Consider the following 22,900-nt stretch of genomic DNA (forward strand, 5'->3'; position numbering starts at 1 on the left):
TTTGCCTCAGCTGCTCCAAAGGATCCTGTTACACTGAGGCAGGTAGAAGCCACAATACAGAGAAGGGGAGCAGCAGTAGAAAAATCTGTATGCTTCATCATTTATGTGTTCAGACCTCCATGTGAATGGAGCAGTTGAGGATGCTCAAGCAGCACGAATCAACTAGTCCTGGCACTGGACTGCAGCAAGATACACACAGGTCATTAATGGGTAGAAAAAGACAATTTGCTTTTCAGAGACCATGCATATTCTGGACCCTCTAGAAGTGAAGCTGCAGAACAAGCCACAACAAGTGGGCATTTTGGCTCTGGGAGACGTGCTTTGCTACACAGGGACTGACCTATGACTCTTTCTTACTACACAGGGAAACTAAACAGGCTGATGGAAACTCCTGCCTCACGACAGTTATTGCTAAGCCAAGACATATTCTTGATCCTTTGAGCCATAAAGAAGAAAAAGAAAAGGAAAAGGAAAAAAGAGATACTACCCATTCTGGATGGGTTCATTCTAAATATAACTCATCACAACTCAGAGTAATTACGCCAGGTGTTAATTTGTTCCCAATATTTATAAAACATTCCTTTGGCAAAAGTAAGGTCAAGTTTTAACATTTTCTAATGAAGCTGAATGCTGCATTATGTTGTGTAACTGTGAATGCTACAGTGTGGTTTACCCTACGCTGGGCACTAAATCAAATTAAATGCATCTAAAAAATTATAACCTGTATTTTGTATTATAGTCTATCCCACAGGAGCAATTTTAGAAGAAAGGTAAAAGATTATATGGAATTGTGTAATTTTTAGCTGGTGCAATACATCACTGCTCGCTATAAAGTATTAGCATTTACAAAGAGTTGTTAAAGTAAAATATTATTTACTTGTAACAGACTTAGGAAGACACAAGTAACCATAAACAATATATATGTTTCTGTTTCATGCACCACAATTGTGGGTTTTTTCCATTATTATTTAATGGAGAAGAAGTTATATTTGACCTAACTTGAGACCAAGACAGCTGGCAATCCTGCCCTTGGTCAGGAGGCCACAGGATGGAAGGGCTCCCTCTGATCTGCATTTCTAAACCTGCCCTACGCAAACCAGGAGGCAAACCAGGAGAAAGACAAAAGACAAAGCTCTACCCCCCTCCCTTTCTTGGAGCTCCTTTGGGAATTAAATGAAATGTGACTGTTACTTAAGGAGGGGGTTGCATGTGCAGCAAGCAACATTAACTTGTATCTTATATCTGAAGAGATTTGGAAAGCCTGAGGTTGGGAAGCCCGATAGCACAACTTAGCTCTGCCCTTTGCCTGCTTTCATCAGTCCTTCATCGACGGCTACAGCTGCAAAAGCCTAACAATAACTTCTCTGCACAGACGAGAGCCTACGCTCATTTTTCCAAAAGCCATGATATGTGCTTAATTTTGTGGCCCAGGAAGGGGGGGATTATTGCCTAAATATTGCACTCCTCCTCTGAAAAGGCAACTTTTCAATCTACGTTGGTGCCTGCTCTGCATGAATAAGAATGGCAAGATATGGGGTCTATTTCTCATCTCACTCCCTTAAAAGTGTAAACTCAGGGAATTGTACCAGTAAACAGGTGTGAGACCAGACTACGGCCCTTGGCAATTGCCTTTTGAAACCAAGTACCTAAATATACCACTGCTGTGGACTGGTAAGTTAAAACCAGTGCTGAGATGAAAAGCAGCCATGTTCTGAACAGAACTGTTTCCAATGTTTTGGTGTAAAGTTTGTAGCTTATGTAATTTATTTTTGGTTTTGTTTTTTTCCCTGGGTTGCTTGTGTGTGTGTGTTCACAGGGTTTTCTGGATGGAAGGGATACACACTTCTCTCTGAAACGTCTATCAGTATTTTTAAGACAGTCAAGATATTACAGCTTGTAAACATGAAGACCATGCTAAACATTAAGGTCGTATCTGCAGAAGTGTCAGGGCTAACTCCAAAGCCAGGTTTCCAGATCTGCCCATTTGTGGTGCTCAGCAGGATCACAGCCTAGCTGAACATGACGTTAGTTTTTACAGGTAAAATATTCATAGGGATATTATAGCATTGCAGTGTGTTTATGGCATGTTTCATTAAATTAATTAAATTCAGTTAATCTTGCTCTTTACACAGCATTTGTTTCTGACCTCCTCTAACTTTTCAAAATAAGGGTCTATGAAAAACATAAGAATCTACTAATTTCTTGTAGAATATTTTTGTCATTTCAGTACTGCTGGGCATATCAGACTATTATATATTTTACTGTAAAGAAAAACATAGATATTAATATGTTCTAACAGATAATCATACTTAATCTTTTAGCTACCAAGACTAAATTAATTTACTGTCAATCATATGCTCCCTGTAATGTCCAACAGAATTGTTCAGCAATTAAATTTGTGGGTTGTTTTCGTTAAAAGAGAAATAATATCTGTACGACAAAGAAAAAAGTCACATAAAAAGTACATAATTTTTGTTCAATTTTCTGTAAATATAAAATAACTTTATATCCATAAATAAATACAAACTATGGCCTCTGGACTCCTGTAATTCTGTGGAACCCAGCAGATTTCTATCAAAGAGCACAGCCCATCACACACCTTGGTATTTGCAGAGTGATCCCTGAAACATTCTGGGTAAGTTAAAGTACTTGTAGACATGGCTAATGCATTCTCCCCATAGTAGGTTGTCAGACACTGAACAGCTAGATTCTTGCTAATAGCTTGAAAAATTATATGATTTAATACTTACAGATTAGTTTGGAGGAAATATGTTACAGCATGCTTTAAATTGCTAAATTATATATATAAGTAAAGTCTAAAATAGCATAATGTAATTTTTATATAATTGAGTAAATATGCTTTAGGATTAAATATTACTTAGCAACAAGTGATAAATGGCCAATGGAGTTACTGTTTTGAGTACAGCTGCTATTTTTTACAATCTCAAATTTAATAATATTTCTTTAAGGGAGGAGAATTTGACCTTGTTTTTCCATAGCCGTAGTTTTTTTTTTTTCTTATCTTATATCAACCTGCCTAAAAATTGTATTTAACAAGCCATTTCAATGCTGTATTTTAATAACTATAGAACATTTTTTTCAACTTTCAGAATATTCCATGAACATTTAAATTGTGACTATGATACATTAAAGAACAAGGTTAGAAAAATACATAATCTTTGGTAAAGCTTTGCTGATTTTTCAGAATTTTAATTTCAACAATCTTGTTTTAAAAATGTGAGTTTTACTGAAGGAATATTTATGCTGGGGTATCCAAAGCCAACCCTGTTCTCATTTAAATAATGGCAAAATCCCTATTGATTTCAACAAGAATGGTCTTATCCATCCAGTGTCACACTCTGCAACCCTTCTATCTGAATATTAGGGAAGTGCTATTAAATTTTAGCCTTCAGAAAATGGAAGTTAAGATATTAGACATACAAGTACTGCTCCTGGTTAATTAATGACATCATAATTGATCGTGTTTTGGCACAGCCTTTTTGCAAGAAGAATGCTCTATTTCTCCATGCATTTTTGCATTCACTCAGCCACTGAATATACTGCAGAATATTAGATTATTTTGAGATTGGGATCCTCACAATGAATAGTTACTAACACTAATATCTACTGCACTTCTTTTCCTCTCATTGTCCACCTATCGCAAAAAGACAACGGCTGGCTGGACCGATTTCTACCCTCATCCAAATTTCACACTCAATTTCATTTTGGCAAACCAGCTGGTAAGGAGAAATGCAGCTCGCAAATCATTTCAGTGCGGAAAGCAAAGAGGGAAAGAAAAGTGAGACATACTCTTGAATAGTCCAGCTCCCTGGGCGTGGAGTCGGTTAAAGCTCGAACGAGGGCATTCATCATGCTGATGGGAGGAGAGGGCGGGGAGGGCTGAGAGGGTTCTTGCTGTAAGGGGCTCTTTGGTTTGGAAGGCAGCCGACCTCTTCTCCCTTTCAGGCTGTCGGTACGGACAACTAGGTGAAAAAAATCGCAAGGGAATCAGTTGTGAAGGTACCAGCAAATGATGGATCAGAATGAACACTCTGCTTGCTTTCCTGACAGTGGCCAGACCAGCAAAAATAAGAGCGGTCTCCAGTTTCAGCACATGCTCTTGATGCTTTTGATTGCAAAGGAACACAAATGGCACCAGAACTGTGTCAGATCTATGATTGTAAGCAGCAATGTAGCTGCTTAGTGAGAGCCCAGCTGTGTTCCTTGTGTCCATGCTTTGTTTGCAGCATGTCAGTGTGCCCGTGATACTCCACTGCCGAAAAAAAGCTGAATTCTTTAAAACACAGATTTTAGTGTTTCTGCTACTAGCGTCCCTTTTAAATGGCAGAGGTATTCATTCAAAAGTAATTTTAGCTTTCTTGAAGCATTTGAAAAAATACGGCCGCACTATATAGGTTATATTATCCATGTCAGTATTTGCAATGGGAGTGCTCACACAATATTACTCACATGCTTAAATATTTGCAGAATTGGGACTAATGAGTTGATCCTGTTTCCATTTAAATTAATTGCAAATTTACAATCAGCTTATGGGAATGGAACAAGATCCTATGTCAAAATGCACACAATCCAGTGCAGCCCCCAGTGAGATAACAAGGGGAAGCCAACAGCATTATCGAGCAATGTTCAAAGTTAATAAAGGAGACATTTTGGCCACTGTCAAATTATCCTCTTGTGACCTTGCTGTTCTTGAACTCTGGGGTCTATAGTCTAAATATGATAATAGGAGTGAAAAGCACAAAATCAATATATTATTACATAAATGCACATTTTTTGGAGTAAGTTATGAATCTCATCATTGTCAAATTTATTGTAGAGACATCCATGTTGACACGCACACACATGCAGAGACAGATTCATTAAACATATTATTTTAGTTTTCTGGGATCATAAATAGCCAGAGTCCTTACCTTCTTTAACCATGCCGACACTGAGACACTTCTGGAACCGGCAGTATTGGCATCTGTTACGACGTCTCTTGTCCACTGGGCAGTTTTTATTTGCCAGACAAACATATTTTGCATTTTTCTGAACTGTTCTCTGTGAAAATGCAACACAAAAATAGTAAACTGATCGTTTCTTGAGCAACTTAGAACCTGACAAAATGTGTTTTAATTACAACATGAAAAGTGACAGTGCAATTCATATAATTAGATAAAATTAATTTCCTAACACACTAGCCTGCAGGAAAAACAATTTTATTAGTGCTAGCTGCTGACAATGAAAATCATCTAGGATTGTTCTGAAGCAAGTCTCTGGAGACAGGCAACTTTGAATGATAAAATCATATCTGAAATTACCAGGTCATCACATCTACCTTTGGGGATTAGATTATCTCCGCTTTTAATATCCCTTTGGGAACAATTTTCTACTTGGTTCATTCCCTTGATTATTGCTGACCTTATTAAAATAAAATCAAAATGATCTGCAATGTACTTCTCTTGCTATCACTATTGTTAGTCAAATACCACAATAACTGGTTTGGTTAGCCATTAAAATCATCAGGGAGAAAAATAAAAATACCATAAACCCCTACAAAATATGTTTGGCTAAATACTCTGGGAAAGTTAACCTGACCTGAGGAAAAAAGACAGAATGATGACACAGTTATGTAAATTTAATTAACTCTAAAGTCATGTTGAAAAAAATAAAACAAAATTAAAATTTGTAGAAACCTGGTAAGTTTTGGAAGAATGTAACAAATATTAATGCAAAAAGGTATCATGCTGCCATACTTAAAATCAAAGATACATCAATAAATAACATGCAAAAAGGTATTACTAGAAAAGACACCAGGAACAAATTTATCAACTCAACATTCAATATTAAATATTTACCTGAAATTAAATTAATGGATAATTTTTATTCCATAATTTGTGTTTGTTATCAAATAACAGCCTCAATGTACTAAATATAAGAGATACAGCAAATATTGTTCATTGTGATTTGGAGCTGAAAACAGTTTGATTTTGCAGAACAAGGTACTGCTACAACTCAAGGATATGCTATTGATTTCCACAGGGGTAGGTTTGGGATAACAAGAGCTGCTATTTCCATGCTATTTGTGTTCCCTTTTCTAGTTGTATTTAAATAACAAATTAGTTTTATAGGAGAGGTATATGTTACCATGTGGTCAAAGGATTATTATTAAGTTACACTGACAGCTCCACCCACAATAAAATGTTGTAAGCCCTCCCCCCAAATATTTTGGGACTGTTTTTGTTCCCACTGTATATTTTACCAGAACACTGGCATAACTGCTATCTTAGCAAGAAAAAAATATACAAAATCAACCCCAAACGTTTCAAATCTTAAACTTGCTGCCCAGAACCATCCTACCCAAAGTCAATCACAAGCTCTTCACTTAAACAAGCTATTTCTGAAATTAATACTAGAATCTGGACTCAGTCTGCTGAAATTACAAAGCACCCAAAACTAAGATCAAAAGACATATTCAGCTCTTGAAAATATAAGCACAAAATTTCTACTGAGAAATTGCCGTGTGTAAGTTATTCGTGTTGCTATTCAGCTGCAAAGCTGCCCTCGTGGCAGGGCAGGCAGCAGGACCCTGTGCAGTGCTTAGTCACTGCTCTGCAGGCAGCTTTCCCCTGGTGAGGACTCCCCGGGCTCCCGAGCTGAAGGATAAGGACAAGGCAGCAACCAAAAGCAACTACAAGTACTTGGGTTTGTCCCATGAGTGAAACCAGTTTCTTCCTGGTGCTGATCACCCTGCATTCCTCCTCACGCCAACTACCCCGGACAAAAAACGGCACCGCTGCCACCACCTTAAATATTAAGTGGACTTTACGATTTCAGGGTTTCTGTTCTCATCTAACAATAAAGTATAATTGGAATTGGTGACTGAGTAAAACCCGGGCTGAATGGACTCCAGATGAGTTTCAATACAGAATAAATGCAGTTTACAGCTTAAACTGGGATGACCTGTGTTTCATTGAGGAATGCTGGATGTGGTTCCCCCAGAACACAACCATGGCCTCTTCTCAGCAGAGACTGGCTGTTCCTTTTATCCTACAGAGGGCTTTCCTTGACCTTCTTCAAAACCTTTGGGTGCCCCTTCCACCCTGCTGGGGCTTTAACACACGATGTCCCCGAAGGCCCGGGTCAGGACCAGGAGCGTGTGGGGACAGAGGGGGTGGGAGCAAGCAGGGAGGGGAGCACAGCGCGGAGCTCTCACCTTGAAAAAGCCCTTGCAGCCCTCGCACGTCCGCACGCCGTAGTGCTGGCAGGCGGCATTATCTCCACAGACGGCGCAGGTGCCTTCCCCGGACGAGGAGCTCCTGCTGGGCGGGGACGGGAGGCCGCTGCTGCCGCTCCCGCTGCTCTCCCCCATCAGGCTGGAGGTGGCTGCGTTGAGGCCGAGTGGTGAGAAGGCTAAGGTGGCTGGTCTTTTGGCCAGGTGAAGCCCGTAGGAATGGCCCTCCATGGGAGCCTGGCTGGCGGCGGGCCTGTCGGAGCCCAGGGGCAGGCTGAGGGAGGCAGGGTCGTAGCACATGTGGGCGGCCGCGGACGGCGTGTGCGGAGGCGAGTGCTTGAAGTGGAAGAGAGGGAAGCGCGGAGGCACGGTCTTCATGGGGCTGGCGTCCATCAGGTGGCCGGGAGGCAGGCAAGTCTGCGTGGGCTGCAGCGGGGGCTCGTCCCACAGGCCCTGGTGAGCAGGGAAGCCGGGTGTGGTGGGCGTGGAGGGTGGAGATTGCTTGAAGTACATGGAAGTGCTGGGCATGCCCTCGTCTGTAGATGGGGGCAGTGAGGGCTGGTACGGCGACAGCCGGGTGTCTTCCATCTTTATGAGGGGCCTCTGGCCAGAGGAGGCAGTTTGCATTTGGTAGAGGCAGGAAGGCTTGAGCTCATAGCTGCCAGAGTAACCCTCCATAAAGGTGCTGAAGCTGGGAAGGGAGGTGGTGGCAGTGGCAGTGATTTCGGTACTGCTCAGGTCCATGGTCAGCTTGGCATAGTCAGGGTTCATGATGTCTGAGCTGTACTCGGAGCCATACGCGTAGGTCTGGGATGCATAATTCGAACCGGGCGGTGAAGGACTATACTGCGCTTGCACACAGGGCATATCTGCAAGGGCAAAGGGCACGTGAACAACAAGGCCAGCGCACCAGGCCATGCCCAGGCCATCACAAACTTCTTTCCTAGAAGTTTTCCCAGAGCTCAGATAGGCACCCAGCTCCCTTTCGGACATTTAAATTAGCCTCGAGCCTTTTCCTTTCTACAAGAAATATGTATCAGGGATCGACTAAGCATTCGGTACTATGGAGCCTGCTCTCGTCTAGCCAAGGGAGAAACTCGCATTTATACCAGTGTCAGTAAGAGAAGAATCCATCTCAAGCTGCCCTACATCTGCTGCTTAATATACATAGGTGTCAATGAGAATTAGATAAGCAGAACGAGAACAGTTTATGACTCTAAATCTATCTCTCTATGCATGCAATCATGCTGTAAAATTTTCATGAAGGGTAAACGAGATTATCAAATGCATAATATTAAAAATTATACTTATTTTAAAAGAAGCAGCATCTGCAGTGCATGTCAGAGGAATTACTCAAATCACAAGATTTGCTACTCAGGACTTGCAAACACCAATTTTGCTTACTCAGCTCTGGACCTGACCTTTGAAGAATATTTCTAGTCAGCTAATAATTTACGGTTGCTGTCTCATTATTAGTTTTAAGGCTTATCTCTGGTAGAATGTTCTCCTTTAAAAAGTGGAGGGTACAACATCCCTTTCAATTTGCAAAAATGCAGGATAAAAGGTATGTGGTATTTCTGTTTTCATGTGAAAGCAAGGTTGAGGCCAATAATACAGTAGGTTTTATTCATTAGTCATGAAACTTAATGCAATTCACTGATAGCTGGGATGGTTGAAGCAACACAGTGCCTGGCTAAAAAGATCTGATTGTTATTTTCTTTTACATTTCCTACTAGTCTGCCATGTAATTTGCTGGTCACAGGAAATAATAGACCCAATTCTGCAATTCACTGAGGCTTGCCTGACTAAACACTGTGAGACTCTAGGCCAATATTTGTAACTCGAAGTGTGTGGTGTATTTTGGTTCCACAGCAGAGGAATAAAATGCATCAATTAGTATAAATCTTCTCATAAAGAGAAAAGTAAATATGGATAAAATGTATATCAAAATTAAGTGCAGTTCATCTCTTTTTAATCATGGTAATTTATATTCCAGAAGCACTTGAGAAATAATTCATGTTTAAAAAAAGAAACAAACTTGCCTTGAAAATAATGAGATTTTCCTCATTATTTTAAGAAAGCTCTTTCCACTTACAATTTTAAAATATTCACTCCTGGCATGCAGGAATCCAAATAATTTGTGTTAAATCAACTTTTAATTCTTTCCTGCCCGCTTTGCAGATAAAGATATTTAAACCAAGCACCAAATTTGAATTATCACGCTGTCACAAACCATTCACATCTTTCTTCGTCTCGAGAAAACACTAAAATCTGAGAAAAAAAATCAGTGCTGTTTCCTGAAATTAAGACCTTCCTTGCCTTAAATCCAAAAGCTTGAAGAAGAAGGCAGGGGAACCCTCCCCTAAGCCTTGCCTCCCAATGTTATTTATGTATTATTTTACTGTTCTCTTTTTTTTTCCTGTCAATTTCTGCCCATGCCATTCCACGCACACACATTTCCTGGCAAGTCATATCACTATCATTTGTTAATTTAAGGACTGGCTGTTAAAACATAGTGATCAGTGCTTAATGAAATTAAAAAGGGAAAGACATTCTTTCCACACACCTCCACTGAGAACTGACGGAGGAACACAACAGAATGAGCTCACAGCTAATGTCACAAGTGGACGTGTTGATACACAGCTCTACGAAGGAAAAAGGCTTTTTAGCTAGCTCAGAAAATAAGCAGGAGTTCAAGGGAACAGATCATTATGCCTTTTTTTTTCTGCATTTTTCTGAGCATAACAGAGTTATGCCACTGAATTCTATGCAAAGTGGAGTAGAAAAACAGAAATCTAAAATAACTCTGACCGGAGGACTGAAAAAATATCCCTAACCTAAAGGTCTGGTCTCTCCTGGCTCTGTGGGACTCCTCCTACCTCGCCTTTTGCCAACGCACTTGTCTGTGTCTAACCCCTACTTTTCCACTTAGGGCACCAGTATTAATTCCCCTGCAAAGTAAATAACCTAGGATTTTTTTGTCTTTATCCAACAATATTAAAACAATAAAATAATATGCCCCATAGGAGGTGCATTGAAGAGCAACCTGTCATCAAAACCTAAATGAATGGGTAAAAGCATCATGGCAGGGACATTACCAGGTGCTATTACCAAGGCGTTTTGCTTTCTTTGCGAGAACTTGAGGTAAAAGATGCTCAGCTTAACGCCAGGTAAACTGTGCTCCTCACAGGGACACTAGCACCTCCAACCAGCTTGCCCTTAAATCTGGCACGTCTTGGGCACGGGCTCGCAACCTCGTGTGCCCAGGCACGGCACCACCAAAAGCGCTGCGAAAGGCATGCGCTGCTCTGATCCTTTTGGGATTTAAGCTCCCCGGGACGTCGGGGGCCGATAATGCCAAAGGGATTTGGGAAGGATAGGGGCCGCGCCAGAAGCTCCCGCACCCCTCTCCTCCTCCTTCTCGTCCTGCCCTTCTCCCGGAGCGGCAGCTTACCTGGTGGGTATCTTGCGCGCTGAATGGTGGGGCTGGAGGTGCGGACGGAGGCGGCGGCGGGCGGCGGCGGCGGCGGGGTGGGTGCCGGCTGGGACCTCTCTGCGGAGGCGGGCCCGGGGCCTGGCCTGGGCGGGGGGCGCTCTTCCGACCCGGGCTCTGTCCGCCGGCAGAGAGACAAGGCACAGTCAGGGGCGGCGGTGCCCGGCGGGCAGAGGGGAGTCCCCCGCCTCCCTCCCGCCGCGGCGCCCCGGGGGGACGTGGTGGGGACCGTCCCTGGCGATCGCACGGCAATCCCCCGCCTCGCCCCGCGGGTGGGAAGAGGGAGCCGGCCGGGGAGCGCATTCCTGCCGGTTCCCGCTCCCTCATCACACAAAAGGCAGAGAGCACCGGGCTGGGACAACCGAGCCCCCGGTTTGTTCTCCGAGAGAGGAGCCTGGGGAAGGCAAGAGGAGAACCCCGGGTGGGGTGACTACAGCCAGCGGGACAGCATCCCGAGCGTCCACTTCCCCGTGAGAACTTTCTCTTTTTGGCATGCAGAGACCGGGGAAAAGCAGGCTGGGAGTTTCTATGCAAGGTACCGGCCAGACTTGCGGGGTGTCCTGCCGGCCCGGCTAACCCTGTGCGGTGTCTCCGGGCCCATCATCGCCGGCGCGGGGGAAAGAGCGCAGCCCAGCCGCCTCCCCCCGACCCTCTGGGCGCTGCTAACCGGGCTCCGCGGCAGCGCGGGGGATGCGCGGCCGCGCCGGCCCCTGCCCACGGGAGCCGCTCCCCGGCGACTCTTTCTCCCACTCCTTGTCTTTCTTTTGCCTTCCCCGCGCCCCTCGCCTTTGAACCCCCGCCAGCTCCCGGGGTGTTAAGTGCCTGTCAGCTCATCCCTTTCTCTCCCGAGGGTTTTGTTCCCTCACGAGCTCCTGCGAGGCGGTTTCCCGCTCGGCGCGGAGCGCCCTAGGGCTCCTCTGCCCCCCCGAGCCGCCGGTTACCTAGAGACACTCGCTGCGCTTTTAACCACGCAGCACCCCTCCGGGCTGCCGCCGCCCGAGCCAGGAGCGCAGGGCCGTAAGGGCTGTAAATTAGGAGGAAATAACTACCCTTGTCAAAGCTCTTTTCTTCCTCCGTGCACTTTACATTCAGCCCCGAGTGACACCCCTCCCCACCCTGTAATATGAGGAGGAAACCGTGAAATACTCCATTGTGATTGTGACTTCTTCAGGCGAGTTTCGAAACCTTCATTTACCCGGGAGGGACTGCGGAGGGGGAAGCTCCATTCAATTAAAAAGTTTCGTGCTGGATTTCCACGGCCGGTTAACTGGCGATTTTTTTTGGGGGGGGGAGTGGGAGGGATCGCCCCGAGCCGCACGGTCACTCCAGCAAATATCCACGGGATCGCGTGAGATTCACCTCCGAAGAAATCGTCTGGTCTGGTTTAGTCCATTGTTTTTTACCGGGGCTTGACTCCAGCATACAACGGTCTCCACGGAGGAGAGAAAAATAGGGCGAAGAATGTAATCGAGTGAAGCGGCTTGGATAAAAGTTAGCGATTCATTCCCAAACTTTTTTTTTTCCTGGAGAAAAAAAATCCTATCCCAACACACCAATCTCCCTGCATAAAACACTGTTTTACGCCCTTTCCCTGGGAAATATTCTCGCACGGATTCCATCGTATCCAAAAACTGCAAGTTAAGTAACTGCGTTCTTAACTAGCCGGGCTAAGGTGAGCGGCATCTCTGCCCGGGACAGACTATCGCGATAATGCTGCCCCCATAACTGTCTCTCTGCATAATATCACAACCCAACGCCCGCGCTTTCTCGCCTCTTTCCAAGACTGAAACTTCTTTCGCAGCTATTAAGGCGAGAAGGCAAAGGCGAGAGGCGCCGCGGGGGCAGGGAGCGGGGCAGCGGCGGCGCAACCCAGCGTCCCCGCACGGTACCGCCCGTGCCGGGGCACCGCGGCCCCTCGTTACCACTTCTGACCTCCGAAGGGAAAAGTGCACATTTCCGAAGAGCAGATGCCGGGCAGACGTGCCGTGCAAACATCCCGTCTCATTTCAATACAATATGTCACATTCCAGCAATTACCTCTTGGGCGAGCTCTTTGGGCTGCCGAGGGGAGCTGCTGTCTCCCAAAGTGAGATGAGCTCAACCTGCCTCGCCGTCCCTATTAGACAGCTGAACTTGTGCAAACAGAACCACCTATTTCCCAAGCGCGGCTAAAGGAAGGAGACAAATTGCTGCCATTCATCACCGGCGCTGTAAACTCCCCGCCGCCGCCGGCAGCATCATTTCCATGACAACAACTAGCAGAAATACCTTAGTACCACCGGCTCCGGCTCCCGCTCCGCTCAACCATAGCCCTCCCGTTTGCGAGGGGCAGCAGTGCCCCGCGCACGGCAGGAGTTGCCGAGAAGGCAGCGAGGCTCGGAAGACGAGCGGCAATTGAGCATCCACGGGGAAGATGGGGGAGGAGGGGGGGAAGGTGAGGGAAAAGTTTCAGCGAGAGCCCGGCACGGCAGCGCGTCGGCTGAGCCGCATCGCTCGCCGCCGGCATCTCCCCAGCATCTCTACCCCGGCGGCATAACTTTCACGGAGTGGGGACACGCCGCGCTGTCCCTCTCCCTCAGCCGCTCCCGTTCACTCGCATACGTACTCGGTTGCTGTGGAGGTTCCGTCTTTACATCTAGTTTGTAGGTGCCCGCTTCCTTAAAGGCGTGTGTAGGCGCTGTCCAGCGGCAGGATCCGAGACACAAAATCCCTCAGACTCCGGGTAGCTGCAGGTCCAGAGGGTGCGTTATCCCGAGGCATGGAAAAGGATTGAAAAAGCCTGAGGAGCCAGGAGCCCGTCCCCGGGCGAAGGGAGGGAGTGAGCAGGCGGGCGGGCGAGGGATGCCGAGCGGCCGCCGCCGCCGCGATGTGCCTTTGTGTGTGTGCGGCGGGAGCCGGGCCGGGACCTGTGCCCGCGTCCCGGTGCGAGTGCCCCGGGGTGCGCGTGTGCCTGCGCCGGAGAGAGGGGACGGAGGCGCCTCTCTGCGCTGCTCTCCCGCTCCCTCTCTCTGAACGTCATTTATGTGAGAGGAGCCCTAGCGGCCTCTCCATAGAGCGGCTGGAATGCGAAACGTCAATAGTGACGCCATGGGAGCCTGACGCTACTGACCCCCCCCCCCCCCCGCCCCAGTGTGTGCGCCGCGCTCCCGCTGCACCGCGCCGCGCCGAGCCGAGCCGTGCACAGCCGAGAGGTGTGGAGCGGTGCGGAGCTCCGGCAGAGCCGTGCTGAGCCGCCGGCAGCGGGACGGCACGGCCGGCCGGCCGGCCGCCTCGGGGCCGCCTGCCCGTCGCAGCCTAGCGATTCGTTCCCAAGTCTGATAATAATATTAATAATCATTATTATTATTAAGATAGTGCTAATAACAAAATTATTGTATCTTTACTGAAGTGGCTCAAATGAAAAGAGCTTTGCTTGATTACTTAGTGGAACTTTTAGGACTAATTAGTAAAGGTTTCTTTCACTTTTTTATTTTTCATTTTTAAAAACGTTTTTTCTTTTTGCCTTTTAATTTTTTTCCCTATTATTTTCTCTTCTCCCACTTTTTCTTTTTTTTTCTTCTTTTTTCCTTTTTTTTCCACTCTCTTTTTCTTTTCTTTCGAAACTTTCCAGTGCGCAGGAGCAAGGAGCAGGTTGCGAGAGGTGCCGCTCACAGAGCCGGCACTAATGCGAGCGGCCCTGAGAAGCGTCCGGGCTGCCGCCTGCTTGTGACTGCCTGTGTCCGAGTGTCTTTCGGTGTCCGTGTGTCTGTCCGGGGCACCGGGCTGGCGGCGGACGACTCCCCCGCTGTGTCCGCTGGCAGCAGCCGCCCGCCGCCGTGCCCGGTGCCGTGTTTACATCCACCGCCGGCAGCCTGGATGTTCGCGACCGTCACCGCAGCCGTGACGGCCGGTGCTGCGCTAGTACTTCGCACAGAGGGGCTCCGCCAAAGAGATCTCCCGACGGACGGGAGCCGGGGCGGACGAGGCGCCTGCCGCCCCGAGGAGGAAGGACCGGCGGCAGCGGTGGCACTTTCGCTTTGCCTCTCGCTCCACCATCCCGCCGCCGGCACCACCGCGGAGCGTGCTCTCTCCTCGGGAGGCAAAGTCGGGGCAGGCGCAGGGCTCGGCGGGTGCCGCGGACCGGCGGAGCGGAGGCAACGTCCGACCCCGGGATCCCCTTCCCGAGGCGGTGCGCGCCGTCTTCCCGCGGACGCCGGGGCGTCCCTCCCTCGCTCCCTCCCTCCGGGGCCGCGGCTCTGCCAGACCCCGCTCCCCCCGCGGGGGAACCCGCCGGGCTCCCCGCGCGGCCGCGCTTCCCCTCCGGACGCCGCCGGCCCCCGGCGGGGGCCAGCCCGCGCCCCCACGTCACCGCCCTCGTGCCGCCGCCGCGGCCAATCCACGCACAGGACGCGGCGGGCCCCGTTCCGAGGGGCGGGGCGCGGCGGGGCTGACGCACGGCGGCCGCGTCATTGACGCAAGCGGCGTTGCTAAATTTAGCCCCGCCGGGCCCCGCGCGAGGCGCTCGGGATCGCGCGCGAGGGAGGGGGCGGGGCCGGAGTCCATTGAGCGGCGGCGGCGGCGGGCGGGTGCGCGGGGCTATTTTTGGGACACCCCCTCCCGCCCCCCCCCCCCCGGTTGTGATCCGGCCAAACCAAATATAGATGCGGGCGGGTATTTATAGCGCCGGCGAGTCCCATTGTCGTGGGGCCACGCCCCTGCCCGGCTTCCTCTGCGCAGGGGGTGGAGTGCGGGGCAGCGCACGGGGACCTCGGCGCGCACACCCATCCTCCCGGCAGCCCCCCCACCGCGGGGGGGAATGCCGCAGCCGGACGCCGGCGGAGTTGCCAGACCCGGCTCCCTCCGAAAAAAAAAAATTAAAAAAAAGTCTCTTGGTGGCTGTGACTGGAGTTCCCCTCCGCGTGGCCGCCTCGGTGCGATTCCCTCGGTACAGTGCGCTGCCTTTCCTCCCCATCGCATCGCATGCCATCCCTGCGCGGCCCCCGGCGACACTGCACTGTTGACATTCCCGAGCGACGGCCCAGCGCCCGCTGCGCGAAGGGGGTGGTGGTGCGGAGGCGACGGAGGGGATGGAGGCAGGGTCACCCCCCCGCCCCGCCGGCGAGGGACACGCGTGGCAGCGCGGGGTGTTTCCGCGGCGGGGATGCCCCGCGCGGTCGGCCGCGGCGGGGATACCCCCTGCCTGACGCAACGGAGCGGAGCAGGGGCGGCGGCGGGCACAGCGCATAGCGCCGCGGTGACCTCATGGCAGAAGCGGCGCTGGTTGGGAGTCCTCCCCCCGCCCCCCCTGCAAACCAGCCCTTCCTCCCCTCCCGCCTGTTGAGTAAGCGCCGGGAGAAGCGAAAATGCCATGACAGGCCGGTGCGCTCATCCCCGGTGCTGACACGGCGCGACAAGGGAGATTCCCTTTGATGCCGCTGCCGGCGTGGGCGGCTGAGGGCAAGGGAGGAGAGCCACAGAGAGGGTGGCACTTTCCGCCCACCCCTCACCCGGGGCACTGGCCCCGATAAAAATACTCCGCTTTCCATGCTGTCATTTCTTCTTTGCATCTCGACTTCTCTGCTGGGAAAGGGACTCCGCGGAGCGCCGCCGCCCTCCGGGGCCCCTCGTCCCCCCCACCCCGGGCGGGCTACCCCCGAGAGGGGTACAAAGTTACAGAGTCATCCCGAAACTCGCAGCTCCGAACTGAAAGTGTGTGCAAGAACAAAACGTCGGTGCCAGGTGGACTGTCCTAGAAACCGTATTGCCCCCCCGCCTTTCCTCCCCCGGGTACTCCGTGCAACTTCGCAGCTTCCTCGAGCTGTTCCTGTCTCCCACGACGTGAAAATATCGTCATGCAAGAAGGCTAAAAAAAACCCCCAACCAACAAAACCCACTCCAAACCCAAAACCGGCGGCAAGAGTGTTTTGAAAGCCTTTAAAATAATCTTTGAGGTACTATTTAAAGAACAGGAAATGGGATATTTGGAGAAAATGATTAGGAAGTGGCACTGAGTACACTATATGCCTCGGGCAGATGCGGGTGTTGTGCAGGGAGCTGGGCACTTGCTCACCGACCGATCCAAGGCAGCGATTCCCTCTAGGGAGAGCACGGTCTGCTGTCCTGCAGTTATTTATGACATGAGAGGTCACTCACTATACGCTGCGTGCTTCCCATGAGGCGAAAAGGAAGTTCTTCGTGCAAGGAACTCCCAATCCATTAAGCATTAACACCAGGGCGGGGAGGGGAGAGATAAGGGGACAGGAACAACAGCAGGCAAATTGTCTAACTGGTGTGTACACAGCTTGATTCGCTGGAGGCGGCCGTGCAGGAGTGAGGGCCAGAAGGATGTCATTCCCAGGGCTTACTGGATAACTCGGAATAATAAAACCAGGCACTGCAACAACGGGAGGAAGCCTGCAGCAGTATGAAGCAGGCCTTGGGTGAAATAAAGCTCCAGGAAGTGGGGAAGGTTGTTGAGAGATGTTTGCTGGGTGCTGCCAGAGTTGGGGAGACTGAAGACTGGGAACAGACAGTGTGGAGAGGCTGAGGGGTTCACTTTCAGTGCCCAGCCACGTGTTTGCATTTATGGCCAAATAATTTGATGACAACTCCTTATCAGAATTTGCTTGGCTTCCCCAAGACCAGAGCCAAACTTTAGGCTGCAGATTTCTGGGGCCAAGGCAATGAAATGTCACTGTCTTTAGGGTTAGGATACCCAAATCAAACTTCTAAAATCCTGACTGGCTGCCATCTATCCAGAGGCACCTGAATCGGACAGTGATAAGATAAGGGGGAATGACCTTAAGCTGAAGGAGGGCAGATTTAGGTTAGGTATTAGGAAGAAATTCTTTACTGTGAGGATGCTGAGGCACTGGAATAGGTTGCCCAGAGATGTTATGAATTCCCCATCCCTGGAGGTGTTTAAGACTAGGCTGGATAGGGCTTTGAGCAACCTGGTCTTGTGTAAGGTTCCCTGCCTATGACGGGGGGGTTAGAACTACATGATCTTTAGGATCCATTCCAGCCCAGGCCATTCTATGATACAGTAGTACCATAGAAACGGCATCTAGTCTAGCCTCCTATGCAAAGAGTATTCCGTGGCATTTTTTAAAATAAAATTTCCTACCTTCCTCAAGGATATAGAAAACAACTGTTCATCTGCCTAAATGCCAGACTTTAGGGAAACCCCAAAGAGGAGTTGGCTGGTGCATCTAAAATACACAATAGCTCAGTAGTTTCAGCACATCCACAGAAATCAGGACATTCAGATTCACTTAGTTTGTCTGGGGCAGGGAGGCAAGGGTGGAAATGGGGAAACTCAACCTACATTCCCCACCTCCCAGGAGATTGCTGTAATCCCTGCATCATTCTGGGTGGTATCTCAACCACCTTGTTTGAAGTGGTGAAACCACTTTCAGGTTTGCGTGCAAGCACTGTAGTCTAGTGCTTCAGGCTGTCTGCTAGGATGGAGATCTGCCTATCCTATCCGTTTCTGCTCCAAGGATGGCTTGTATTATTTTAAATTACACACCTATAGTATAAAAATACTGTCATGGCCTTAAGAGAACTTTCTTGACTGATTGAGCATGATTTTTATGTTAAAGTTCCTTTTTCCCTCCATGCCTTCCTAGACAACCAATAACCTGGTGATGAGGCCATTCTTTCAGATAAAGGTCAGTGTGGATTTGAGTCTTCTTAAGATAAGAAAGGAGCTGAATCACGACCTTCTGTTTTCTAGGGTAATGTTTTCCAGTGCTGTAATTGTCAGAGCTACAGAGACAACAGAAATTAGCACCTGTCTCCTTCCAGCTGTGTCTTTGAAAAATCTCATAGGTGAGGTAAGGTTCTACAAGCCTAAGACTTCCTGCTGTCCTGAGCTACATTTCCTTGTTCCAGATGGGTGGGATTTGGGATACGGCCTTTATCATCATGTTGAAGTTGGTCTGTTTCGTACTCTTTCCTCACCCTGCAAGCATGTGAAGGGTTAGATGATTAATTTGGATTTCTGAATTTGTGGGCATGGGGCACTAGAAAAAAACACTGCAGCTTTTAATCTCATCATCTAAAACATAGTCTGAGTCAGAATCCTGCCCTTCAGAGGTATTCTGTTGTTCAGAAAATAAATGTAACACCTCTGGTTCTGATCAAGGTGACTAAAGTCTTGAAAATATCCTGATCCTTGGTCAACAACTTAGCAGAGTTTGATAGCCTAGAACAGCATCTCTGCCTCAGCTGCCTTAAAGTGTTAGGCCAGCACATTTCCAGATGAGATGTAGCATGCTACAAAAGGTTGTCAGGACACCCAGTTTATCACTGTGGTGTTTCCAGTCTGAAAGAGGAACTCATCCTGTCTCCTTTGCTTGAATGGAGCCTTTGTCATAGAGAGGTCATGATGAGGAAGAGGGGAAGGCCTATCTTAGTCTTTGGTGGTGTATTTGGCAGGCCATGCCCTGCTAAAACCGAGTCCTGGTCTTGACTGAATCAAGTCCCAATATAATTCAGCTTGGTGTCATACTTTTACAGTCAAACATTTACCTTTTCTTTTCACAACTAGTTAAAGACATGGTTGCATGGTTTATGCTCAGACTTTCCAAATGACTATAATTGGATCGTGGCCATGCATTGGAAATTTTTGCCCCAAAGGAAGAAGTTTTGAGAAAGATTCAAATGATTCAAACCCAGTCTTTTATGAATGTTAGAAATATGCACAGTATGCTTTGTTCACAATAGCTCTGTTTTCCCAGACAGAAGCTCCACCAACTGGTGGAATTGCCTTGGAATTCTGCAATACCACAGATGGGGAGGCTTGAATATTCCTGGACTGACTCAGCCTGTTCACTTTGCCTGGCTTATAAGACAATAGGCGATTCTTCCTTGGTCGTGGAGATCCAAAATTAAAAGTAAAGGAGGTCACATATTAACAAATGGAACGACTGCCTTTTAGACAAGCCCACAGACTGAACTGTGATCATATTAAGCAGAGGGGCTGTTGAGGGTATAATTCCTACTGCCAGCATAAGAGCTGATTAGGAATGGGAGAAGCCAGGACCAGACAAGGTTCAGACATGCAAGCACAGCAGATTATATTAAATAAGGAGATGAAGGAGCATTCAGAGGGATCTTAAATTAAGTACATTAATTATGTAATAATGAAGGGGCTTTAAACTGGATTTATAATGGATACAAAAGAACTGCATTGGCCTTGATACTTTCAAAAGGACAATCTTACTTGATTGTGCTCACTTAAAGAAAATGAGAGCGTGGGGAAGAAAAGAAAAAGGCTGAAGTTCATCTTATCCTAGTCAAAGATCTCACCAACTGTAATGTTTATTACAGAGAGATGGATTTTAATAAAGGATCAAGGTCATGGGACTGGTTTACAAACCCCAAAATGAACTATTTTTTCTATCTCATAATTAATAAAATTACAGCAATTATAATTATTATTTATTTTTATGGCTTCCTTTTGGGCCCTTCATTTCTACATTCTATTCTTGACTGGATTGTCAATCTTTATTCCTAAGATGGAATCTCTTTACTTACCACATTAAGTACTAAACAAATGCAACCCTGTCATTGTAAAAGAAATAATAGTTAATACCAGATAATCATTTAGGCTTGTTCAGCAGGCACTGCCTTTTTTGCACACTTTCTATTTTTGTTGATAAAGGATAGCTCCTCAAAAGCAACAACTTGTTACTTATTTACTTTTTCTAAGATCTTTTCAATTTCATCTGCTTTTTATTACATTGTCTTTCTGTTTGTTTTGCTCCTAATGATTTCCAAACCCATGGATCTTCCTATTTTATTGAGCATTGCATTTCATTTACTATCTCTCTTATCTCTTCTTGGACTGCATTTTCTACTATTTCCCTGTCTGTTTCTTTGTCTTCTCACTACTGTGCTATCTGAACTGCCCATTCCCAAGACCCAAGGGATAGCAGTTCTTCAGCAGAGGTAGGATGAGGGGTTTGAGGAGAGAAGTGAGAGATCCCAGCTGTCCAGGTTTGCGTTTTGCTTCATGTCTGTCCTGGCTTGGTGCCTTTGCACAATTTCATTTACCTCTCCCTGCTCTGTTTCCCATCTGTAAAATAACAACAGAATGTTTAGGTAATAAAGGCACAGAAATGAAAACTAATTACTATTATTGTTTATTTCTTACTAATGCACAAGGCCTCAAACCCCTCCATGGCAGTAATTCTTTTTTTCTCTCTTATACAAAGAAATGAATCATTTACCTGAAAGGATCCAGACTATTTCTCTCAAGCTTATCATTTCTTAACGATCAGAAGTGGGCACTAGTATCACGTCACAGGTTAAGGGAGTTTAAGCATCAGCTTTCTTCAATCATGTCTAAACCTTCTGGCATCTCTGAATCAGCTGAAATACGCTGCTAGAACAAGCTAATGAAACCATTTCCATTTCCACCCCCCTGCACTATATATGAAAGACCAAATCGTGATGTATGCACCTGAACTTACAGCCCCAGCTCCAGGAGTAGGGTGATAAGCTCAGAGTCCAGTCTTGCGTGTTACGAAAATCATCTTGAAATCCAAACTTGAATGAAACTGGCAAGCTGGGGCTGCTGCAACCCATAGTGGGCTGGGAATGCCATGCCTAGTAGCCGTGTTACGAGTACTCTGTACAGCCCTCTGGAGATAGTGGGAATGAGGAGTGCCAAAACAAACTTAGGAACAAAAGGAGCAAAGTGCACTGAGTGCAGGTGTGCTGCTTAGATGTCCTGGTTTAACCTGGCAGGTAGCTAAGCACCACACAGCCACTCGATGACATGCCCCCTACAGCAAGATGGAGGAGTGAATTGGGGAATAAAAGGTAAAATTAATGGGTTGGCATAAGGACAGTTTCATACAACAGAAATGGAAGGAAAAGTCTCATTCCTCCTATTACTACCACTACTATTTAGAATATGCAGAACAAGCAATGCACAGTGCAACTGCTCACCACCTGCTGACCAATGCCCAGCCTGTTCCCAAGCTTTCCCCAGCTTTATGTGCTCAGCATGATGCTATATGGTATGGAATGTCCCTTGGGTCAGTTGGGATCAGCTGTCCTGGCCATGTCCCCTCATGACTTCTGCATGCCCAGTCCACTCACTGGAGGGTTGATGAGAGAAACTGAAAAGTCCTTAACTTAGTGTAAGCCTTGCCCAGCAACAAGCAAAACATCAGTGTGTGTTACCAAAAACTACACAAAAACTTAGACGTCGAGTGATGTATGAGATGATGGTGTGGTTCAAATAGCAAAAAATTTGAAATATCACAACTATAAGCGAAAGTCAAACCCATCTAAATAGTTTTAGAGAACAATCATCAGTGCTTCTGGGCACACAGAGCAGAGATCTAGTTACAGAAAGCCTATGTGTCTCAATGATGGAGATGAGATGAGGGGGAGAATGGCAGCAAAGAGATTCCTTGCCTTGTCTTCTGCTTGCTTAAGAAATCCTCCTCTGAGTGTTTGAGCTTCACAAAGGCAAACAGGATGCACCAAGTGGAACTGAAAATCAGTGGAGGTGCTCACTGCTGCACAGATGCACCATCCCTGAGCAGTGTTCAAATCTGGGTTGGATGGGGCCCTGATCAATCTGACCTAGTGGAAGGTGTCCCTGATTATGGCAGGGGGTTTGAAACTAGACGATGTTTAAGGTCCCTTCCAACCCAAACCATTCTATGGTTCTATGTGTTTCTCTAGTAAAAAAACCTTTTTGTTTTCCAAAGCAAGAAGACTAGCAAATGTCTTTGCAAAGACTTTGTTCTGCATAGTTTGGGCCAATCTCGAAACTCTGCCTTACAGGAAGAGAGCAGAATGTTGCACAGCAAGAGAATTAATGTTTGAACAGTCTCCTATTTTTTACTAGGATATGTTTTGTATTTTTATAAGAAATTTGTTGTGGATGATGAGGCAAAAGCTTTGTCATGTTGCAGTTAAAATTTGCAATAGAAACTAATTAGAAGTTCTGGGCAATTTAAAAAGCAAATTTCATTTCCATTTTCTCTTCACCAAAGCTTTCATGTGCTGAGTGCGAGAACAACCATGGTGTTTTCACCCTACCAAAATTCCCCACTGATCATTCTGCGCAGTTGTGGTTCCATGCAAGGGGGGAAAAAGCTTCCTGCCATCTGTTCTAAATTAGATATATTTTCCTATTATATTTCTCTATTTTATTGTTTTTGTTG

General features: G+C 47.3%; 1 protein-coding gene and 1 long non-coding RNA gene across 2 annotated transcripts in view; one reads left to right on the forward strand and one right to left on the reverse strand.

The window, feature by feature from the left end:
• The window catches only part of NR4A3 (nuclear receptor subfamily 4 group A member 3), a 29,214-nt gene extending 15,488 nt beyond the window's left edge, over nucleotides 1–13,726 (reverse strand). The window contains exons 1-5 of the mRNA XM_014875187.2: nucleotides 13,333–13,726; nucleotides 10,689–10,844; nucleotides 7,217–8,103; nucleotides 4,932–5,061; nucleotides 3,811–3,983 (exon numbers count right to left, since the gene is read on the reverse strand). Coding sequence (XP_014730673.1) covers nucleotides 3,811–3,983; nucleotides 4,932–5,061; nucleotides 7,217–8,101 — 1,188 coding nt within the window. The 5' untranslated portion in view covers nucleotides 8,102–8,103; nucleotides 10,689–10,844; nucleotides 13,333–13,726. The remainder of the gene's footprint in view (nucleotides 1–3,810; nucleotides 3,984–4,931; nucleotides 5,062–7,216; nucleotides 8,104–10,688; nucleotides 10,845–13,332) is intronic.
• Nucleotides 13,727–15,398: 1,672 nt separating this feature from the next.
• LOC148225364 (uncharacterized) lies at nucleotides 15,399–19,762 on the forward strand. Its single transcript, XR_015806367.1, has 3 exons — nucleotides 15,399–16,657; nucleotides 18,445–18,544; nucleotides 19,451–19,762. It is a non-coding gene; the product is annotated as an uncharacterized LOC148225364 (long non-coding RNA).
• Nucleotides 19,763–22,900: the final 3,138 nt, after the last annotated feature.

This window comes from Sturnus vulgaris, chromosome 1 (assembly GCF_052056855.1).
Source record: "Sturnus vulgaris isolate bStuVul1 chromosome 1, bStuVul1.hap1, whole genome shotgun sequence".
Taxonomy (NCBI): domain Eukaryota; kingdom Metazoa; phylum Chordata; class Aves; order Passeriformes; family Sturnidae; genus Sturnus; species Sturnus vulgaris.